Source organism: Globicephala melas, chromosome 5 (assembly GCF_963455315.2).
Source record: "Globicephala melas chromosome 5, mGloMel1.2, whole genome shotgun sequence".
NCBI classification, from domain to species: domain Eukaryota; kingdom Metazoa; phylum Chordata; class Mammalia; order Artiodactyla; family Delphinidae; genus Globicephala; species Globicephala melas.
In genome coordinates, this window is record NC_083318.1 from 122112764 (window position 1) to 122136485 (window position 23722).

A 23722-nucleotide genomic window follows, 5' to 3' on the forward strand; every position below is an offset into this window, starting at 1 on the left:
CTCTTATCAATAATTTTAGCATACCTTTTTTAAATTAAATAAATGAAGTTTTTGTCCTTTGGGGATAAATAAGATCAGAACATTCTTTAATAGAACCCCTAAGTTATTCAAAGTATTTCTCTTGGTACCTTATACTGAGTAAGAGTTGCTTAGCTATTCATGTAACAATTACTCGTTATACTAGCCTTTGCAAGTGTCACTTTAGTGAGGTAACAGATCACCAGCAAACACTTACATGCTGTATGTTTTTGTTTTATCTATACACAGGGGATTTTTCTGAAGAAAGCCATGTTATCTTGGTTAGCACGATTATGCAGACAAGTTACCCAGTGACAGTTTGGCTCAATGGGAGAAGCCATGCAATAATACTGCATCCATTGCATAAGTAAGAGCTAGGTTACAGTAAGACTGAAGAAAAAGTGTGTAGCTTTGTAAAAACTCATATTCTGTGAAACTAAGCACTGTTTGTTGTCTTTGCATTGAAATATATTGAAAAATTACAGAGCAAAAGGTGTCCTGGATCTAATTTAAAGAGACTTTTAATATCTCATAGAAAAAAAGCCCATCTTTTATTTTAAAAATTTACAAGATCAGTGAGAAATCATTAACTGGCCATCATTATATTTATCAATTAGGAACACTTCTGTATAACTGTTAAAATTATTTGAATTATGGGGATTTCATTAGGACTGGATTTAAGCTGTAGTTCTTTAAATGAAAAGAAAATAAACCATTGTGCTAAATTTATAAAATAAATAATCCTTTGTCTCAGCAGTAAAGAATTATTTTCCTAAACACCAATTAAATTTGAAGTTTATTTAAAAATCATCTATAATATATGAAAAAAAGAATAGAAAGAAACCCCTCCTTCCACGGCCAGAATGCTTTCTCACACATAAAGGAAGACATAAAAGTTGAGCCATGCATACATCTCCCCTGTTGAGCTCCCAGACATATCTTTCCGGCCTTTTTGCACAATATTTTCTTCCAGGGCAGGTAATAGATTACCTCTTTTTTCTTTTCTTTTTTCTTTCTTCCTTCCTTCCTCCTTTCATTCCTTCCTTCCTCCTTTCATTCCTTCCTTCCTTCCTTCTTTTTTTATTCTTTGGTGAGGATGGTGAAGAAGGTTTGAATCTTTCAGTAAGGAGCGAACTATAAAAAAATGTGACAAATGCAGTTAGTTGGTGAACAGGAGTATAATGAACAATATATAGAATAAAATTAATTTGTGAATGGTAATTTCTCATTTAGGTGTGAAAAATTAAGTAAATGAGTATATTTGTAGCATTACTTGAGATATGTACTCTACAGCTTGTCCATTGGTAATGTTGACTTTATACCTCTCTGCTAGCTTCTCAAAGAATTTCTTCTCTAATATATGATGAAAAATTCAGTGCAAGGAAGATATGGTAGAGCTAGATACGGCTAAGAGTTAGTGAAATAATTGTTTTTCCTACCTTTTTTCTCTTTGTGACAGTACTTAGCTTTATGACCCATCTCTAGAAGACTGGTGAATCTCTAGAAGGTGAATTCCAACCTAATTTCCCTATACTATCCAGCAGCCCTCTCCTAGACTGCCCTTTTCTATTGCCTAGCCTTTTGTGCTCAGGAAATAATCAACAAAATAATTTTATAGGATTAATCTGGTGCATAAGGAAACATCTTACGCATTCAAAGCAAGTAGTAATGACTTTAGGATTGTTCAGTGTTTTGTTTATCACTGCCTTTTGTCTTTTGTGTTCAGATAGTGTCTGTCATATTTTTAGCTCTGGTCCTTGTCCCACAGTCTTCTATTCCAAATTGATTTTTTGGTGCCAACTATATTTTTCTTACAGCACTTACTATCTTTGGTCCAAAAATGACTTTTAGATCTTCACCATTTCTGCCCTCAAATTGTACTAGTCATCCATCCATTCAACACATACAGTGAACAAGACACAATCCCTGCCTTCAAGGGGCCTAATAGTCTGGAAAAGTAGGCGAACCTGTAAACTGATAGCTGTGGTACATTTAAGATAATTGCTGGGATAGGGCTAAATTCAGAGAGCTTTGGGAGAATATAAGAGGGTCACCAAACTTAGTCTTGAGGAATCTGAGTTCTTGAGAAAAGGAAGAGCTCAGCTGAGTTCTGAAGACGTTGTAGAAACTAACTAAACAAGAAGAGAGGCAGAGAAGGCATGTTTGGGGCACCAAAACCAACAGAGAATCTGTTTAAACACTGATTAGAAGAGCAAATAGAAGGAAGTGGTTGGTTGGTCTGGAGTCTGAATGGGCTCCTTTTCTTCTTTATTCTGATTCTGAGACAGCAGGATTTTCAAGTCAGACAAACTGAGGATTGAAGCTTCACTTGTGAGGCCTTTCCTAATCGCCCTATTTAAAATAGCAGGCCTCTCTTTCCATTCACTCCTTCCCTTTGCCACTTCATTTTTCTCTAAATATATTATCACCATATGATGTCATATGATGTACTTCGTAGTTTACTTCTATATTTGTTAATTGCTTGTCTCTCTCCCAATTGTAAATTTAATGTGAGGAGGGAATTTTTGACTGCTTTATTTACCACTATAGTGTCTGAAACAGCATCTAGCAGAAAGTGGATATTCAGTAAATTTTTGTTGAAGAAATAAATTCTGGTTTCCATCTGTTACTTGGTTATATGACATTTGGCAATTTACATAACCACTCGAAGCCTTGATTTCCTCATTGGTTAAATAGGAATAGTATCTACCTAATGAGGAGTAAATGAGATAATTTGTATAAAATAATCAGCATAATAAGATTCTACGATTCTTTACGTGAAATTTTTGTGGACCAGATGTAGTTTGGAACTCGAGATCTTCATATTTTCGAAAAGTAATAAGGAGCATATGTTATAAATTACATAATGTCTTAGCAGGGTCTGGTAAGCAGCCCTAACCTAATAGTGCCATTCCTGCAGCAAAAGGTACAGATATTACACTTGAATGTGATAAATGAAGACTCTATAGCAGCTTCACATCAGTTCAGTTTTGCCTTTGAAATTTTGCCTCTGAAAGTCCAGGTCAGGTTTTTGCAGTCAAGTTAGTTATAGAATAACTTCCATTTTTCAGAACTTTATGGATGTTGGAACATGGATATGGGGTTGTGGATATGTGCCTGACACACAGTAGGTGTTCTGTACATGTCGTTCTTCTCTTTTTTTTCTATCACATAGTTTCTTAACATATCTAGGAGAATGAGTCTCTACACAGGCAGTGATCATTCTCTGTTTTGTTCTCTAACAGATCTCAAGTGCCCTGGGACGTAGTTCATGCGCAATAAATATTATTGACTAAATAAAGGAAATGTCATGTTTATGAAATAATATTGACTTGTGTTCATATTTATTAAGTATCTAAAGTAGAAAAATCTAATTTTAATTATTATTACTCTGAAGAAGCCTAACAGATTTTTGTTGTGATTATTAAAAAATTCTATAATATTTTCAGTGTGTTCTTTTTTTCCCCTTGTTCATATAACAAATGATGAATGCTTTCATTATGAAAGGAGAGCTAAGGTTCATTTATTCCATAAATATTTACTGAGAACCCATCATGTACCAAGCACTGCGATGGCTAATAGGTTTAGTAGCGAAATAAGATCAATCTTGTCTCTTTTCTCTGAAAATTTCAAGTCAGCCTTTGCAGTTCTTTAGCTGTCAGGGAACAATTGTGCCTCAGATCCTTTTACTTCTTACTACTTCTGTCATCAGGGCTCTCATACATGGAACACATTTAAAGTTATATAGTACTCAACAAAAAATATTTAAAATGTAGCTGTATTTTAGTGAAGAAAAATTTTTAGGCCATGGGACAATGTTAGCATACAAAAGGATTAGTATTCTCTGCTCCATTCAGAGTATTTCTTTTCCTAACATACTTCAAAGACTCTGGGCTTAAATATATTTAGGATTATAAACATGTTTTTAGGGTTATAAACCCATATTTAGGGTTATAAACATGTAAGTAATCATTAAGAGTATGTTCATCATAATGAAAATCAGGTGTAACAAATATTTTTGAGTCCATGATGTATTTTATTATGAGATTTTATCTTTCATAGAGACTGACACAAATGAATTTTCTTTATCATTGCCTAGCTGAATTAACTTGCCTTGACATTGAAGCCATAGGGTACTGTAATTGCCTACATGCACTAAACTGTTGCTTTGATATTTGGTTAGGTTACATTATGCAACAATAAAACTCTTGGAATGCAATGCACATTAATCTTTAGCTGTGACATACTTGCGAGGAGTTTTGGAATTTATTTATGCACTTAAGAGTACTATAAAATTGTTCTTACTCTCTCCTTTTAGTTACAGTGTGTGCTCTGTCCTTCATCCACATTTGTTATGAGCTTTGCTTTGCTTCTGTGTAGTTGTGATAAATTGCACCAAGGACATTCTTATGGTCAATTCTTCTTAGGTTGGGAGAGGTTGGAAAAATGGTCTGTGATTGAAAAAGAGAATGGAGCAATAACCCTTAATGGATAAACTATAACTTGATGTCGAGAAAACAGTCCACAGACAGTTCTTTATACTATTCTAGTAAATTAAAAAATAGAGGTATTACTCGAAGCTCTTCGTTGAAGTTTACTTACAATGTAACACATTCTCTTGTTCACAGCATAAACAAATGTAAAAATTACTATGAAGTACTTGGAGTTACCAAAGATGCTGGTGATGAAGATTTGAAAAAAGCTTATAGAAAGCTTGCTTTGAAGTTTCATCCAGACAAAAACCATGCACCTGGAGCAACAGATGCTTTTAAAAGTAAAGTAAACCTTTTAAAGCAATTTTCTAAGCCCTTTTCAGAATCCATTTTACAGTGTTTTAGAATATTAAATTCTGCCTTTAGACTGGTGCATTTAGAGGCCAGCATAAGCAAGCCTCCTCAAAATCCTTTAAAACTTCACTGTTAACTTGTTATACCAAGAGCCAAACAAATGCTGTTTGGCTTCACAAAAGCAACATGTCAGTTTTGGCAAAGTTCTAAGTAACTTTCCTAGATACGCGTGCATGCCTTCTAGTTTACTACACACAAGTAGTGTGATGATTATGCATGAGCTTCTAGCATGTTACCAGCTGGTTCTAAAAGAACTAAAAGCAATATATTTTTTATGAGTTTTTAAGATATTAGAGACTGTCTAGAATTGAGAAATTACTTGGAATCACTATTTGTCCAGTATTCTTCTATTTCTGTTAACTCTGGCCAATTTTTGCATATTTTATATGTAGTTCTAACTACTGTGATTTTTTTTTCAAGAATGTTTCTTTTCTCTTGGCTAATATTTTCTTCATTTTCTTTCTTATTATTTCAGTTTTTTTGCCAATTTAGTAAATAAGTGTGAGAGAACTGATTTTATAATTCATGTTTATTACAATTTATTCATAATAGTTAACTTCTGATTCATAGGAAAATGCTTAAATTTGCGATTATTTGTTCTTGTGAATTTGGCATTCATAAAGCCAATGTATGATGTTTACAGTGAAATGCCGGGGTCTTGGAATAACAGGAAGGAGATAATCATTTTAAATGTTCCTAAAAGATAGACGACTCAATTGTCATTCATAAAAATACTGTTAAAATTGTTTGCAAAACAGTTTCATTTTTTAAAAGAAGTTGGCAAGCAAAATACATTTGGGGATTATTAATATTTTCCAGTAAAAGCAGCTGCCAAAGTGGTGCTGGCGAAAGTAGACCGTCCCTGTGACAGTGAGAGCCTTCTCTGTCTCCTTAGATTAGAAGTGGTGTGTTGAAAGCATCGGAAAAGCTGCTTTACTCAAAAACACTAACTTTAGCACATATTCCCCCCCAAAGTTAAAAACCTTTTTTTCACTTTCTGAATTAAAATCATTTAATTTAAAATTTTTTGTGTTTTTAAGATGTCTAAACACATTCGGCAGTGAGTTATTTGCATGTTTGTGATCTGTTAGATGATTTCAGTATTAATTCTTCATTAATGTTAAAGACATTTAACTGCTTCTTTCTCCCATTTCTGTATTGAAGTCGTGTTAGCATTATCGGTCTTAGAATAACAGTAAGTGAACCTACCAATATTTTACAGGCTGTGTTGTGTTTTGAAGAGGTGAGCAACATATATGTCACCCCACACAGACACTTAGAGGAGTTTAACAAAGGTGATTGTTCTCTGGTGTGGTACATTTCAGAGTCTAATACTACACTTTGCAAAACTAGAAACTTAATATTTATCAACATGCTTGGCGGTGATTCATCTCTAGAGGAAAGGCGCACATTATTCAATACATAGGGGGTTATTTGTAAGTCAGAATGCCAATTTATTAACTCCAAAGAGGATCATAATAGGGTGGTGGTTGATGAACCCATATTTCATTGAGTGGAAACTACATAGAAAACCAAGATTGTTGGGACTTCCCTGGCAGTACAGTGGTTAAGACTCCACGCTTCCGCTGCAGGGGGCCCGGGTTCGATCCCTGGTCTGTGAATTCCACGTGCCGCGTGGCATGGCTAAAAAAAATAAAGAAAAGAAAACCCAGATTGTAAGCCAGAGATGCTTGGTGAGCAAAGGTAGTTAATTAGAAAATATTACTGCTAGTGTGTCAGCACACAGAAATGGCAGGTTTCATTCATTCAACGCATAGGACCTTTTCATTACCTTCTGAATCGTCTTATTTTATTTTTAAGCATTTGATCTAAATTTCTGTGTTTGGGATACCAAGCTGTTTATTCTAAGTAAAAACTATAGTTTTTTGTTTATATGAGAGGTAAGTATAGATTTATTGCTCTGTAATTGCCAAAATACTTTTTACAGAAAATGGAAACCACTTGTTTTTTATATCTTTCAAGAATAGAAAAAGAGGAGATAATTGGTTACGGAATTAAATTAGATAGAAGAGATATTTTCATTTGTGTGTTTTGTAAAACTTTAAAAATAAAAGTTTACTATCAAAGAGAGTAGACTAGGGGCTTCCCTGGTGGCGCAGTGGTTGAGAGTCCGCCTGCCAATGCGGGGGACGCGGGTTCGTGCCCCGGTCCAGGAGGATCCCACATGCTGCGGAGCGGCTGGGCCCATGAGCCATGGCCGCTGAGCCTGCGCGTCCAGAGCCTGTGCTCCGCAGTGGGAGAGGCCACAGCAGTGAGAGGCCCATGTACCGCAAAAAAAAAAAAAAAAAGAGAGAGAGTAGACTAAATGAACTCTTAACTTCATGTAGCTCTTTCTTTGTTCTTTAGTTAGGTTTGTGAGTTTCTCAAAGCAGAGAATATTTTATTTACATCTGGACAGTGACTTGCATAGTATATATAAACGTACCTTAAAAAAATATTTGAATCAAATGGATCCCTTTTCTTCTGTCTGATGTGGATATCTTCAAAACATGCCCAGTCTACCTTGACCTTCAAAGTCTCCCACGTATTTCAGAGTCTATTTGAATAGTACATGTGCCTGTTTACATATACTTGAATATAATGACAAGGGCATTGATTAGCTGTTTATATGTTTGCTTGATAAATAATAATGGATCAGATGCTACTGCCTGTGTTAGGTTTGGTAGTTCAATATTCTTAACATCTAGAGTGAATCTATAAGAACAGAGATATCAGTTCTACCCTATGGGCTAATTCTGAGAGATATACAGTAAGAAAATATGAGATATCCTCTTACTCAAAGAATTTGTAATTTTTGAAGAGGAGACAAGACTCACACAGAACATTTGGAATAATGGTAATACCTAACATTTGACAAGCATTTTATAGTTTTTTCATTCCTATTTTTAAAAATTTAATGCTTATTAACAATCTTCTGAAATAGAGGGGAACCAGTGTCATTCTTTCACAAATAAGAAAATTGAGGCTCAGAGAGATTAACTGATTTACCCAGGATCTCCCAGAAGACTGAATGTAATTAAATTCAAAACATAGAATAAAGATGTCTGAAGAAAAGTCAGAAAGATAAAGTAGAATTAATGAGTAATTGGAGAAGCCATCATATAATTGCTGAGAATTAAGAGTTTACACAAGGTGTGTATGATTTCTACGGTTAGTGAAGAGAGAAGATGGCAGAAACTTGGATATGAGAATGAGGGAAGTGATTTAAAAGTCAGTGACGGGCTTCCCTGGTGGCGCAGTGGTTGAGAGTCCGCCTGCCGGTGCAGGGGACACGGGTTCATGCCCCGGTCCGGGAAGATCCCACATGCCGTGGAGCGGCTGGGCCCGTGAGCCATGGCCGCTGAGCCTGCGCGTCTGGAGCCTGTGCTCCGCAATGGGAGAGGCCACAGCAGTGAGAGGCCTGTGTACCGCAAAAAAAAAAAAAAAAAAAAAAAAAGTCAGTGACAACGTCCACTTTCAGGAAGATGGAAGAGATATACTTTTCCCTCTTCCTCACACTAAAGTGCAACTGGATATTAGTTATAAAATAAAACAAACATAAGGAAACTGAAACATAGAGGGAAGAAGGTAGACCAGCTAAGGACCTTGGGACCCAAAGAACAACACGGCAGTGTGTTGCTTGGGTTGCATTTTGCCTTTTATGTCTTAGGCTGGGTGCTGGAGAAGCAGATAACCCAGAAACACCAATGAGCACAGACAAACAATTCCCAAGAAAGGCCTGCTGTCTTTAGCCAGACAACTCGGAAAGGGGCAACATAGCAAGACAGAAAACTTTTAAGCAGTAGCCGTTCTACCGCAGCCAAATACCACAGAAAAAACTGTGGCCCCACCCACACCCACACCAGCAGAGGCTGAGAACCTATACTGTCACCCTCTCCAGGCTGTAATGAGATGCCCTACCCTCCCAACTGGGGTGGTAACAGAGAAGATTGAGTAGGGAGCTGTTACTTCCACTGCTACCAGCAGTAACAAGGTATCCCTTCCTCTCCCCCACCACCCGGGGTAGTGTTATAAGTGGCCTGGAATTTCACTGCCATCCAGAGGTAAGCAAAGCCATATCATTGTGGTGTCATTAAAGCCACCTGGGGAGCAATAATGAGGCACCCCTCCTCTTTCCAGCCAAAGAGATATCAGTGGAGGCTTGACTGGGGACTGGAAATCCCATCCCTGCCCATCAGTGATGAGGAGCCTCTTCTTTCAGACGTCATCAGAGGCCAAGGGGGAAACCTCAACTTCTGCTCCCACCTTGGAGTAACAAGATGGTATCCTCACTTCCTGTACCAAACAGGACAATTAAAACAGAAGCTTTAGAAAGGTCGACAGCTTTATAAGATAATACCTCAAATGATCACAAATGAATTGAAAATCACTTACCATACTAAACATTAGGAACACTTCAAATCAAATTTAAAAAGTCAATCAATAGAAATGCACATGAAGATGACAGAAGAGTTAGAATTGCCTAACAAAGGCTTTAAAGCATCCATCATAAAAATGCTTCAATGAGCTATTACAGATATGCTTGAAACATTTAGAATAAAAGTCTCAGCAAAGAAATAGAAAGTCAGAGCAAATAAACAAAAGGTATAAAGAATCAAATAGAAATTCTATAAATTAAAACTGCAAAACCAAAATGAAACTAGTAATGAATAGCATAAACAGCAGAATAACAGAGGAAAAAAAATCAGTGAACTGGAAAATAGAAAAATGGACATTATTCAGTCTGAACAGTGGAGAAAATAGACTGAAAGAGAAAAAAGGAACATAACCTCACGTACAAGTGAGACTATAACAAAAGATTTCACATTCTTATATGTTTCCTAGAAGAAGAGGAGAAAGAGGGCATAGCTGAAAAAGTACTAAAAAAAAATAAAGGTTGAAAACTTCAAATACTTGACAAAAGATATAAACTTCCATAATTTAAGAAGTTGAGTGAACTCCAAAAAGATAAGCCCAGTGAAATCCACACCAAGACACATCATAGTCAAACTACTGAAGATAAAGAAAAAACCTTGAAAGCAGCAAAAGAGAAGTGACACCTTACCTATAGGGGCAAAGCAATTCAAATGACAGTGAATTTCACATCTGAAATCATGCAGGCCAGGAAGAAGTGGCACAGTTTTCAATACTGAAAGAAAAGAAACTATCAACCCAGAATTCTATACCCAGCAAAAATATCTTTCAGGAATGAAGGGGAAATCAAGATATTTTCAGATGAAGGAAAAGTAATAGAATTTGTCATTAGCAGACATACCCTAAAAGAATAGCTAAAGGAAAATTTCTAAACAAAAGGAAATAATAAAAAAAAGGAATCTGAAATATCAAGAAGGAAGAAAGGACAGCATAAGCAAAAATATGGGTAAATGCAATATACTTTGCTTCTCTTGAATTTCTAAATTATGTTTGACATTTGAAGCAAAAATTTTAATATTATCTGATGTGGTTCTCAATGTATGTAGAGAAAATACATAAGGCAGTTACATTATAAATGGGGAAGAACAAAGGAAAGTAAAGAGAAGTAGAAGTAAGGATTTCACAGTACACTTGAACTAGCAAAGTGATGATATTAGTAGGCTGTGGTAAGTTATGTATATATAATGTAATATCTAGAACAACCACTGAAAAACTGTACAAAGAGATAGAGTCAGAAAACACTAGATAAATCAAAATGGAATTCCAAAAAGCATGTTCACATAACTCCCAGGAAGTTAGGGAAAAGAAAACAGAACAGAAAACAAAAAATAAAATGGTAGACATAAGCTCTAACTTATCAGTAGTTAACATATAAATGTAAATGATCTGAATATATCAATTAAAAGACAGATCGGCCGAGTGAATTAAAAATATATGACTCGACTATATGTTACCTATAAGAAACTCACTGCATTTATAGCAATATAGACAGGCTGAAAGTAAAGAAATGAAAAATGATATATCATGTAAACATTAATCAAAAGAAAGTGGAATAGCTGTATTAATACTAGAAAAAGTAGAATTTAGACTAAAAAAATTACCACAGATATTATGTTATGATAAAGGGACAATCCTTCAAGGGGATATAACAATATAAATGTGTATGCACCAAAAAACAGATGCAAAATATGTAAGTCAAAAACTAATATGACTGGAAAGAGAAATAGGTAAATTCACAATTATAGTTGGAAACTTTAGCAGCTCTCTCTCAACACTTGATAGAACAAAAAGACAGAAAATCAGCAAGAATATAAAAGAATTAAACACCACTATTACCCAAGAAGATTTAATCAATATTTATAGAACACTCCACCCAACAGCAGACTCTCAAATCTTTTCTAGTGCTCAGAACATACTCCAAGTTAGACCATGTCCTGGATGATAAAATAAATTTCTACCAAGTTAAAAAACTGAAATCATACAGAGTGTGTTCTTTGACCACAATGAAATCAAAATAGAGTCAATAACAGAAAGATAATTGGAAAATGTTCAATCACTTGGAAACTGAACACCACACTTCCAAATAATCTATGGGTAAAAGAAATCTCAAAGAGAATTTTTAAAAAATACATTAAACTGAATAAAAATTCAACATATCAAAAACTCGAGGGAACCAGCTAAAGCAACACTAAGAGGAAACATAACACTTAGTGCACGTGTTAGAAGAGAGGAACAGCCTTAGTCATCTAGGCTTCTCCTCATGAAACTAGAAAAAGAAAAGCAAAGTAAACCTAAAGCAAGAAGAAGGAAGGAAATAAAGGTGAGAGTGGAGATCAGTAAAATTGAAAACAGAAAAACAATAGTGAAAATCAGTAAAATTGAAAACAGTGAAACAAAAGAACTAGTTGTTTGAAAAGATCAATAAAATTGACAGACAGACAAAGGGAAAAAAGAAGACAATTCATTATTATCAAAAATAGTATCAGAAACAAGGATACAAACTCTGCAAACATCAAAAGGGTAAGAGAATACTATGAACAGCTCCACACACATAAATTTACAACCAATTTTTTGAAAATTGAAAATGATCAGAACTCACTCACTTTGAAGTAGGTAATATGAACAGCCCTATAACTGTTAAGTAAACTTGTAATTAGGAAACTCCCAAAAGGAAATCTCCAGGCTCAGATGTCCTTATTGGAGAATTCTATGAAACTTTTCAAGAAGAGTTAAAACCAATTCTACAGTCTCTTCCTGAAAATAGAAGAGAAGGAAATATTTCCCAGTCCATTTCACAAAATAACTATTACACTGCTATCAAAACCAGTCAAAGACACTGCAAAAAAAAGAAAACTACAGGCTAATATCCTTCATGGAATAAACCCAAATATCCTTAATAAAATATCAGAATTCAACAATCTTTTAAGGGCTTCCCTGGTGGCGCAGTGGGTAAGAATCTGCCTGCCAATGCAGGGGACACGGGTTCAAACCCTGGTCTGGGAAGATCCCACATGCCGCGGAGCAACTAAGTCCGTGCGCCACAACTACTGAGCCTGTGCTCTAGAGCCCGCGAGCCACAACTACTGAGCCTGCGCGCCTAGAGCCCGTGCTGCACAACAAGAGAAGCCACCGCAGTGAGAAGCCCGCGCACCGCAACGAAGAGTAGCCCCCGCTTGCCGCAACTAGAGAAAGACCGCGCACAGCAACGAAGACCCAATGCAGCCAAAAATAAATAAAATAAATAAATTTATTTAAAAAACAAAACAAACAATCTTTTAAAAAAATTATACATCCTGACCAAGTAGAGTTTATTCCAAGGATGCAAAGCTGGTTCACTATTTGAATATCAATCAGAGTGATCCACTGTGTTAATAGGCTAAATAAGAAAAATCTTATTTTATCAGTCAGTGCAGTAAAAGCATTTGAAAAATTTCTCCACTCATTCATGGTAAAACTGACAGGAAATAAAACACTGATAGGAAAATAGTAATTCCAAAGGAAACTGCCTCAAATTGATAAAAGAGCAACTATGGAAAACCTACAGTTAACAGTATACTTAACAGTGAAAGACTTAATGCTTTCCCCCTAACACTGGGAACAAACAAGAATGTCCCCTTTCACCACTCTTAATCAACATAGTGTTGGAAATTCTAGTCAGTGCATTAAGGTGAGAGAAGGAAATAAAAGGCACACAGATTGGAAAGGAAGAGATCAAACTGTCCCTATTTGCAAATAACATGATCATGTATAAAATACCCATGGAATGTACCAAAAAAAATAAAAACTCCTAGAACTAATAAGTGAATCCTGCAAGATTTCAGGGTACAAGATAAACATACAAAAATCAATTTCTAGGGCTTCCCTGGTGGCGCAGTGGTTGAGGGTCCATCTGCCGATGCAGGGGACACGGGTTCGTGCCCTGGTCCGGGAGGATCCCACATGCCGCGGAGCGGCTGGGCCTGTGAGCCATGGCCGCTGAGCCTGTGCGTCCGGAGCCTGTGCTCCGTAACGGGAGAGGCCACAACAGTGAGAGGCCCACGTACCGCAAAAAAAAAAAAAAAAAAAAAAAAAATCAATTTCTATTTAGCGTATTTCTATATACTAGTAGTGAACATGTAGACACTGAAATTAAAAATACATTACTGTTTACAATCACACACACACAAGAAATACTTAGCTGTAAATTTAACAAAACTTGTATAAGATTTGTATGTTGAAAGCTATACAATACTAATGAAAGAAATCAGAGTATCTAAATAAATGGAATGATATATCATGTTCATGGATTGAAGGACATGGTAGTAAAGATGTCAAGACTCCCCAAATTGATAAACACATTTAATACAGTTCCTGTCAAAATCCTAACAAGACTTCTTTGTAGATAAGAGCAAGTTTATTCTAAAACTCATATGGAAATACAAAGAACCTGAATTAATAAAAATGGTTCATTAAAGGTAAGGAGTAGGAGTAATTAGTGTACCTGATTTTAGGACTTACTTTATAGCTACAGTTAGCAAAACAGTGTAATATTGGGAGAGGGATAGACACATAGATCAATGGAACAGGGCAGGGAACCCATACAGTATGACAAAGGTGCAAATTCAGTGGAGAAGAGATAGCCTTTTCAGCAAATGGTTTTGGAGCAATTGGACGTTCATAGGTAAAACAACAACAACAAAATTTAACCTTGACCTAAATCTCATGCTTTATATAAGAATGAATTTGACATGAATCTTGGATATAAATATAAAACAACACTTTAACTTTTAGCAAAAAATCATGGAAGCAAAACTTTAGAATCTTAGGCTATGCAGTGACTTCTTAGACTTAACCTAGACAGTTTATAAAACAAAAAGTGGATAAGTTGGACTTCATCAAAAAATTTTTTGTTTGCTCCGCAAAGATGCTATGAAGTAACAGAAAAGACAAGCAACAAGATAGGAGAAAATATTTGCCAAGCACATATCTGACAAAGGACTAGTGTCTAGGTTATATAAAGAACTCCCCAAACCCCCAATTAAAAAAGCAGACAACCCAATTAGAAATTGGTTAAGAGACATACCACAAAAGATTATATACACATGGTAAATAAGCATGTGAAAAGGTTTTTTAATACATTCATTAGCCATTAGGGATAATGCAAAGTAAAACCAAAATGAGATATCACTACACACCTATCAGAATGGTTAAAGTAAAAATTAGTAAGAACACCAAATACTGGTATGGATGCAGAGTAACTGGATCACTTATGCGTTGCTGATGGGATATGAAATGACACAGTCACTCTGTAAAACAGTTTAGCAGTTTCTCACAAAACTAAGTATTCAACTAATAGCCCAGCAATTGCATTTCTGGGAATTTACCCCAGAAATAAAAATTTATGTTTACACGTACATGAATGTACATAGCAGTTTTTTTTTGTTGTTGTTGTTTTTTGCGGTACGCGGCCCTCTCACTGTTGTGGCCTATCCCGTTGCGGAGCACAGGCTCCGGACACGCAGGCTCAGCGGCCATGGCTCACGGGCCCAGCCGCTCCGCGGCATGTGGGATTTTCCCGGACCGGGGCACGAACCTGTGTCCCCTGCATCGGCAGGCGGACTCTCAACCACTGCGCCACCAGGGAGGCCCGCAGTTGTTGTTTTTTTTTTTAATTTATTTATTTTTGGCTGCGTTGGGTCCTCGTTGTTGTGTGCAGGCGTTCTCTAGTTGTGGCGAGCGGGGGCTACTCTTCATTGCGGTGGCTTCTTTTGTTGCGGAGCATGGGCTCTAGGTGTGTGGGCTTCAGTAGTTTCAGCACATGGGCTCAGTAGTTGTGGCTCACGGGCTCTAGAGCGCAGGCTCAGTAGCTGTGGCACACGGGCTTAGTTGCTCTACGGCATGTGGGATCTTCCCGGACCAGGGCTTGAACCCGAGTCCCCTGCAGGCGGATTCTTAACCACTGCACCACCAGGGAAGTCCCTATGTAGCAGTTTTATTTGTAATAACCCAAAACTAGAAACAGCCCAGATGATGTTCACTGGGTTATTAGTGAAACAAACATCCATACCATGGAAAACAATAAAAAAGGAATGAATGGCTTACATAACAGCTTGGATCCATCTCCAAAGAATTATGCTGATTGAAAAAAGCCAATCTGGGAGGTGTCATTCTATTTATATACTGTATTATTCCATTGATATAACATTCTTGAAATGCCAAGATTTTAGAAATAGAGAATAGAGTGGTTAGTTGTTGTGGGGATTTGAAGAGGGGATGGAGGGGAAGGAAGTGGGTGTGGTTTAAAAGGCAACCTGAGACGGTGATGGAAATGTTCTACATCCTGATTATATCAATGTCAGTATCCTATCTGTGATATTTTATATATAATTTTATAAGATATTATCATTGGGGAAATTAGGTAACAGGTAGAAGGGATCTCTTTGTAATATTTTTTACAACTTCATGTGAATCTAAAGTTAACCTCAAGATATAAAAAGTGTGATTAAGGAAAAATGAATAAAGCAGAAGGTATCTTTTAGTGAAGTAAATAACACTGAGATGGAAATGTATCTTGTGAGGCTTTTGAATACCAAAATAAATTTTGGTTTTAATTTGTAAGATAATAAGGACCTTAAAAAAAAATCTTGATTATAGGTATAGCACAAAGTAAGTGAATAGAAAATTAGTCACAGTAGATAGAATAAATTGTCTTACATATACAATTATGAATTAGGACAATCTTTCACAAATATTTTCTAAAACATCATAATGTTTGGAAGTCATTTTTTTAAAAAGCAAAGCTTTAAAGATAGACTTGGGTTGCCAATATATTATTAATATAAAAAGTAATAGCATTGTGAACCTGAAATAGTCCTTTTAGTGCATAGAGGTTAAATCCTAAAACTGATATTATTACTAGAAGTACAACTTTGGCAGATATTGAAAGATATACTTCTTTTTTAGGTATGTGTTAATACCTTGATGGTGTTTGTAAGTACATTGCTGGGGTCTCTGATTATGCTTCTCCATTGGAGCAGCATTATAAATGATTGCTATATTTCTGAGTCACAGATCTATTTGCAAATCTGAAGAAGGTTTTGGACCATCTCCTGAGATAAATGGACCATCCACCTAATTTTTCATACCATAGGGTTCACAGACCACCTGAAAGCTATCTCTGAATCAGAAGAATGGGTCCAGAGTATCTGTATATGATTAAATTCAGTGTGATATGTAGTCATCCAAAAACAACCACCATACCATAGGGTTCACAGACCACCTGAAAGCTATCTCTCATTCATAAGAAAGGGTCTAGAGTATCTGTATATGATTAACTTCAGTGTGATATGTAGTCCTCCAGAAACAGCTACCTAATGAGCATGTATTTGCTTGCACAGTGCCTATGGCAACCACCACATGGGATCTCAAACGTATTTTTAAAATAATCCCATATGCAAGAGGTTTATGATCCAGTTTAAGAAGTAAGCTGTTCTTATAAAATGATTAATTATTAGATGTTTCAGAATGTGAATAGAGTAATTCTTGCATTTAGATTAAAGCATTACAGCTTTTGTAAATTACCTGGAGAAGACATTTTGGTAATTAATGTGCTCTTTTGGACATGGGAGTATGAGGTAGGCAATAGAATTCTTTATGAATATCATGAAAGTAGCAAAGTGAGATAGGAGGACTAGAGATATGGATATATGGATTCATTCAAAACAAATTCAGTCTCTATGCTCTACCATGGGGATATTGCAGTGAAAACTTAGATACAGTCCGTACCCTCATGGAGTTGACAGTTTAATAGAAATAAAATTGTTCAGGAATAAAATGAAGAATAGCTTACTCTGGGCTGGAGTGTGCAAAAAAGGTTTATGGTGTAGGTTGCATAGAGTTTACTTACTATCCTAAAATAAATTTGATCTTGAACAAGTTTCCTAACCTTTTTGAACCTCAGGGGGCTCATCTGTAAAGTTGAGATACTAATGGATAAAATAATAAGATATTGGGGTCAGAGCCTGGTAGTTGGTGGCTACTGCTATTATTATTGGTTTGAAGGGCAGTAATGAATGACTAGATTGGGATACTCAAGAAAAGAAGCAGGAAGTTAGGGGAGCACAATGGTAAGAAAGCAAGATGAGCATTCCTTTATGTTCAGGGCAGTAGGGAGACTTGCCTGGATAATATAAAAAATTGTATTGGGAGGTAATATGTGTAATTGTAAGCAATGTATAATACCTTTAAAAGAAATTGTTACTGTCTTATTATTTTTTTGATTAACCTCAAGTCATTTTTTGTTGTTGTTTGACAAGTAGCCTTTATATGGGGCAGTCTTTTATAATATAAAAGCTTTGCTTATCAACTTTTGCTCATTACTTTTTCAGAGATTGGAAATGCTTATGCGGTTTTAAGCAATCCAGAAAAACGAAAGCAGTATGACCTCACAGGCAATGAAGAACAAGCATGTAATCAACAGAACAATGGTAGATTTAATTTCCATAGAGGTTGTGAAGCTGATATAACTCCAGAAGACTTGTTTAATATATTCTTTGGTGGTGGATTTCCTTCAGGTATTTTAATGTTAGTTATAAATATTTGTACTTTATGAAGCTAGAGATCATCACCTCCAGTTAGGCTATTTAGAGATTTATGTACCTTCTCCCTGACATTTTCTTATAGTATTATGATCCTGTGATGGTTTTTCATGAAGATAGGAGAAAATTGTTAGACTTATTACCTTTATTGTAAGTCTGTCTTTTTCCTAGAACATACTTTATTTTTTAAAAGATGTTGTGTATTTTACATAGAGCTGAAGAAAGGATCTGTAAGTAGGAAATTCAGTGGCAATGCATTAGTTAAGTGCCAATACAATTGTAGGAAGTAACCTGTACCTTGAAAGACTATTTGACATTGGTTCTTTGAAGATCTTTGTAGATTTCATTAATAATATTGTAGATTGTTAATATGGATGTATGTGGAGGTACTGTCCATTGAAATGTCTGAATCATAAGTTACATATAAAGTAAGTGGGTTCTAAAAAATTACATTAAGATAGAAATAATTTCTTGAAGTACGCTATCAAAGTAAAATACTGTAGAAGTACTACTAAATGAATAGATTTTTAGTACCAGCATAAGTAGTGCTGTGTTTTACTTACATTTACTGTAAGTTGCTTGTGTGGAAATTAATTTTCTTTAAGAGTAGCTTCTCTAAGGTGTTTAAAATTATAGCTCCAGTCTTGTTTACAGCAGTAACAAAAGGTGCTAAGTTAAACATTCCATTCAAAATTAGGATAGTCTTTATGAATGTAGCAATATAATTTGACCTGGTAGTCCTGTCTGGATATTATTGAGAAATATTGTGATCATTGATAAGGCATTTTGTAAAGCATCCTTGAAAGAAAGAGGATGTGTAAATACAAATTAATGACTGAAAATATAACCTGCATTTTGACATACTAGGATACATAATTACCTCTCACAAAAAAATTATTCAGACTAATAATTTTGACTAAAAATATGCTGGGAACAATTAGAAATCTTTCAGACAATAGTGAATTTTTCTGATAGTTGATTTGCAGTGCTTTTGCTTGTTATAACATAGTTTACTTTATCAGTGATAGCCATTTCTGGTTGGTCACCTTTTTTTTTTTTTTTTTTTTTTTTTTTTGCGGTACGCGGGCCTCTCACTGTTGTGGCCTCTCCTGCTGCGGAGCACAGGCTCCGGACGCGCAGGCTCAGCGGCCATGGCTCACGGGCCCAGCCGCTCCGCGGCACGTGGGATCCTCCCGGACCGGGGCACGAACCCGTGTCCCCTGCATCGGCAGGCGGACTCTCAACCACTGCGCCACCAGGGAAGCCCCTGGTCACCTTTTTTGAAAACAACTTGAATATCCATCAACAAGAAAATGTTTGAAAATTGTGGTCCACCTGTACCATAGTATATTATATAGCTGTTTTTTAAAAAATGAATTAGAGCACGAGCTTTTGATTTCTAGAACTTGTGATTCATTGATAAATGCAGAAAGCAGAGTTTCAGATTAATGATCCAAGGTTTGTAAAATCAACCAACCACAGCAAAAGTCCTCTCTGTATGCAGTATTAGGAAGGACCTCTCATTCAAGTTTTCATCAAGAAAGAGCTTCTCCTTAGTTTAGGGGAAGCAAAGAAGAATCATTCCTGGTTTTGTCCACCCTTCACTCACAAGAGGAGAGGGCAATAAGCATTCATCACTCAAACATGCATTGTTTTAGTAATTAAAAATAAATACAAATATAAAGGAAAATGTGATTTTTCTGATGATAATTGTTCTCCCTAATTTAACCTTGCTTTTAATTTTCTAGGTAGTGTACATTCATTTTCAAATGGACGAGCTGGCTATAGCAGTCAACATCAGCATCAACATAGTGGACATGAAAGAGAAGAAGAAAGAGGAGATGTATGTTTATGATATGATTAGAAATCAGAAAATGGCAAATTTCAGCTCAGGAAAAGCATAGAGTTGTCTGAAAATAGGGCAAGTTGTTTTAAAAGGAAGTGATGAGTTTTCTTTTACCAGAGGTGTTCAGTAGAGACTAGAGAATCCTTAGGGATATTGGGGGAGCAGGGGTAGAAGTCAAGGTGAGGGGTGGTTGGGCAATATGACACCTTCACATTTGGTATTCTATGATTCTAATGAAGGTAAACTTGCAGTGTGCATGTTCTGAACGTAAATTCTTATTGTTGGTTCTAAATAATTTAGAATTAATACTGAAAAAATTAAACTAGAAGTGACTTGCCTTACTCTAATGCAGTTATACCTAATTGCATATAGCTGTTAAATTACGTGAAGGAGAAAGGTAAATGGAAAGGGCACTGGACCAGAAATTAAAAGGTCTGGTCCCCAGCTGTGCCACTCTCATCAGTGTCCATGTTCCACCCTCAAATCCATGATAAAAATAGTTTTGCAACCTGCTTTGTATTGATAGAGTCTCTGTACGAAGAAAAAGAGGGAGACAGAGAACTTCCTCATCTGTAAAATGAGATCGGGTTATACCAATGTTTTCCAAATCATGATCAGGATCTCTAGGTGAGGCACCTAAAAAGTTGTATTTTTAAGAATCACCCCAGGACATTGGTATGATCAGGCAGATTTGGAAGCACTGAACCGATTATCTCAAATGTCCTTTCTTCTTCTAAAAATGTTTGACAATTGTTGGATTATTGACAACTAAAGTTATATTACAATTTGTTATTCTTTGATGATTTTTTTGTAGGGAGGTTTTTCTGTGTTTATCCAGCTGATGCCCATTATTGTATTGATCCTCGTGTCATTATTAAGCCAATTGATGGTCTCTAATCCTCCTTATTCCTTATATCCCAGATCGTAAGTAGCTCAGTGAAGTTTTACAAAAAAAGAACTCTTGTTTCTTACCTAACTAACTTTAAAGGGCCTTGTGCTCTTTTAAACTTTGAAGTGCCAAATATTCTATTACTACATGTGTACCTGATTTTAAAATGTCTAGTTTTAAAGGTAGTTTACTTATGCAATAAGTTTGTATTATGTTAGTTTACATTTCTGTTCTATTGTGGATAAAGACAGAAGTGTTACTTTGTTGAACAGACAAAACACAGAAGTGTTACATCTGTCGAACTTGATGGCAATTTAATGTAATAGGTAATGTGTTGACATCAAAGACAAAAAGCTTTAGAAGACAAAACGACTTTAAAGACAAAAGTAGAATTGTGATTGATCTCACATAGGATTTGTGTCGTTAAAGAGGATATAACTTCACTCTTCTGTTTATAAAATATTGATTAAATAAAAGCAAATATTACTTTTTTGTTATGTGAGGTATTTTTCCACAATATACTTTATATATAAGCGATCAGGACATATAGCAAATTTAATGCAGCATACCTTCCAAAAAATTTTAGTGTAATACAATGAATATAATGGAAACTTTGTAAAATCATATTGCTAATGATTATATAGTATTAAAAACAGATTGATCTAAAAATAAGAAGTGATTTATTTTTTCCAAATAAGTTTTTTATTAACTAAAAATTGAGAGAACTTATAGGAACATAATGTATTAAAATATGATTACTTTTTTATGACATAAATGGTGGTTTTAGGTAATTTGAGATATTAAATATTTGATTACCAATATTGACTTTTTAATTATTTTTATTAGCTTGATTTGTAGAAGCAGATCAGAATGTACAATTTTAATTAAAAAAATAATGATCAAGCATTTCTTTTACAGTGGATCAGGGCAAACGATTAAAATGCAGACAGAAAACTTGGGTGTCGTTTATTATGTCAACAAAGACTTTAAAAATGAATATAAAGGAATGTTATTACAAAAGGTAGAAAAGAGTGTGGAAGAAGATTATGTGACTAATATTCGAAATAATTGCTGGAAAGAAAGACAACAAAGTAAGTTTATCAAATATTTAACATTTAAAAACTTATTCAGAGTCTTTGGAATTGATTACTGTAGATTTCCCTACTCAAGGAATGTTCTAGAATTGCCTGGCACATACTCGGAGCCCAGTACTTAAATGAGACAATATGTTTTAATGTACATGTGGTCTTATAAGAATATTTGGCACATGGCAAGAACTTAATAAATGGTATTTATGTTATTGTTCTTAATAAATATTTGATGGAATAAGTAGATAATACCAAATTTCATTGTATTTAAGATGTTGTCAGTTGTAACATGCAACATTATTTTATGTACAACTAAGAAAGAAAAAAATCCTGGTATAAACCATGTCATCAGTTTTAATATGTATCCTGTTTCAGAATTAAATTTGAAACTCTTCATCAATTTAGCTTCAACAGGTAACACTTAATGTACAATGAGTTTTGTTGACATTCCACTTTCCTTTAGTTATTTTGTAGGTAGAGAAGTTCTTGTGAACACTTAATTTGTTTAGCCTCTTCCAGCCTCAGCTTCCTTAATTTAAGCAGTTATATCTATAAAAAGATTGACTATTGACCATAAGAATCTGCTGAGATGCTCCATGTGAACTGTTATTATAGTTTTTTGTTTTTCTTACTGTTCCAGATAATAATATAGACCATATAGTGTAGACATTGGAATTAAACAGGCTAAAGTTGAATCCTAGGTCTGAAATTTTTAGCTGAGTGATTAAGGCCGAATATTCTAACCTCTATGAATTTATTCCCTCGTGTATAAAATGGATGATGATGATGATGAGTGGGTACAGGAAGTAACTATAATTTATATAATGCCTATTTTTTCAGTCATTGTCCCAAGCCCTTTATATATATTAACTCATTTAAGCTCCACAATGACACTGTGAGGCGATTATACCCACTCTACATATGAGGAAACTGAGGCATAGAGAGATTAATTAGTAACTTGCCCAAGGTCATTGAGGTGATCTGTGATTCAAAACCAATTTGCTTTCATAATCTAGGCACTGTGCTTCACAGTCTTCTCTCTAATACCTAACTTTATGGGCTTGTTGTGAAAATTAAATCAGGCAATAGTTGAAGTGTTTCACATGTAGTAAATACTCAGAAAATGGGAGCAATTATCACCTCTTATCCACTAGAGAAAATTTGATAAAACATAACCACTGTATACTTCTAAGAGAGTTCTTATCTCTGGCATTGGTTTCTTCATCTATATACTGATAGTTAGAGGAGAAACCTCCTTGGTTTCTAAGTCTCTGAGTCTGTGAATCAGTATGTTCTCAAAGTGGAGAAGGTTACATAAGACCAGTGGTTTTTCAGCTGGGAATGATTTGCCCCTGCCTCCCAGGGGACATTTGGTAATGTCTGGAAACTGTGAGCGTCAACACGGGGTTGGGGTGGAAGGGATTGCTACTGGCATCTGATGGGTTAAGGCCAGGGATGCTGCCTAACATTCTAGGATGCACAGGACAACCTCCACACCAAGAATTATCTAGCCCCAAATGCCAGTATTGTTGAGGTTGGGGCAACCGTGCATTAGCCAAAGGTCTTAAGGGAAGTATTTCCCAAATTTTACTTATTTAATTTTATTTCACCTAATTTTTTGATCTGTAGCACCTTGCACAATTGTTGGTACAACATAGGCAGAATAAATTTTTGATGGATATATGAACAGTTGGATGAATGATTAATGAATTCATATGAATGAATGTATGAAAGACCTGCTTATTTTGTGCTAAAAGAATGATGAGCACATTAGATATCTCATTTTCAAATACAAGTCCTAGTCCCCAGCCAAATACGGGTGATTTTGGGGTTATGCATACTTACATTCTATTACCTTAAATAAAAATTGGGAATTGACTGCATAAACAGAAAGAAAGAAGGAAAGATATTCATGTTTATGAAGGAGTGTAATGTTATGTTTAAAGTGCCGGCTCTGGGACTGCCTTGCAAGATCCTGTCTTCACCAACACATTACCTAGTTACTTAACCTCTCTAAATCTTAG

The 23722-nt window shown here is 35.5% G+C and overlaps 1 protein-coding gene across 4 annotated transcripts in view; it reads left to right on the top strand.

Moving 5' to 3' along the window:
- The window catches only part of DNAJB14 (DnaJ heat shock protein family (Hsp40) member B14), a 46482-nt gene that overhangs the window by 17681 nt on the left and 5079 nt on the right, over positions 1–23722 (top strand). For all 4 annotated transcript variants that reach the window (XM_060299760.1, XM_030865599.2, XM_030865596.2 and 1 more), the window contains 5 exons: positions 4647–4792; positions 17666–17851; positions 19624–19718; positions 20536–20645; positions 21529–21701. In XM_060299760.1, the coding sequence (XP_060155743.1) occupies positions 4647–4792; positions 17666–17851; positions 19624–19718; positions 20536–20645; positions 21529–21701 (710 nt within the window). The remainder of the gene's footprint in view (positions 1–4646; positions 4793–17665; positions 17852–19623; positions 19719–20535; positions 20646–21528; positions 21702–23722) is intronic.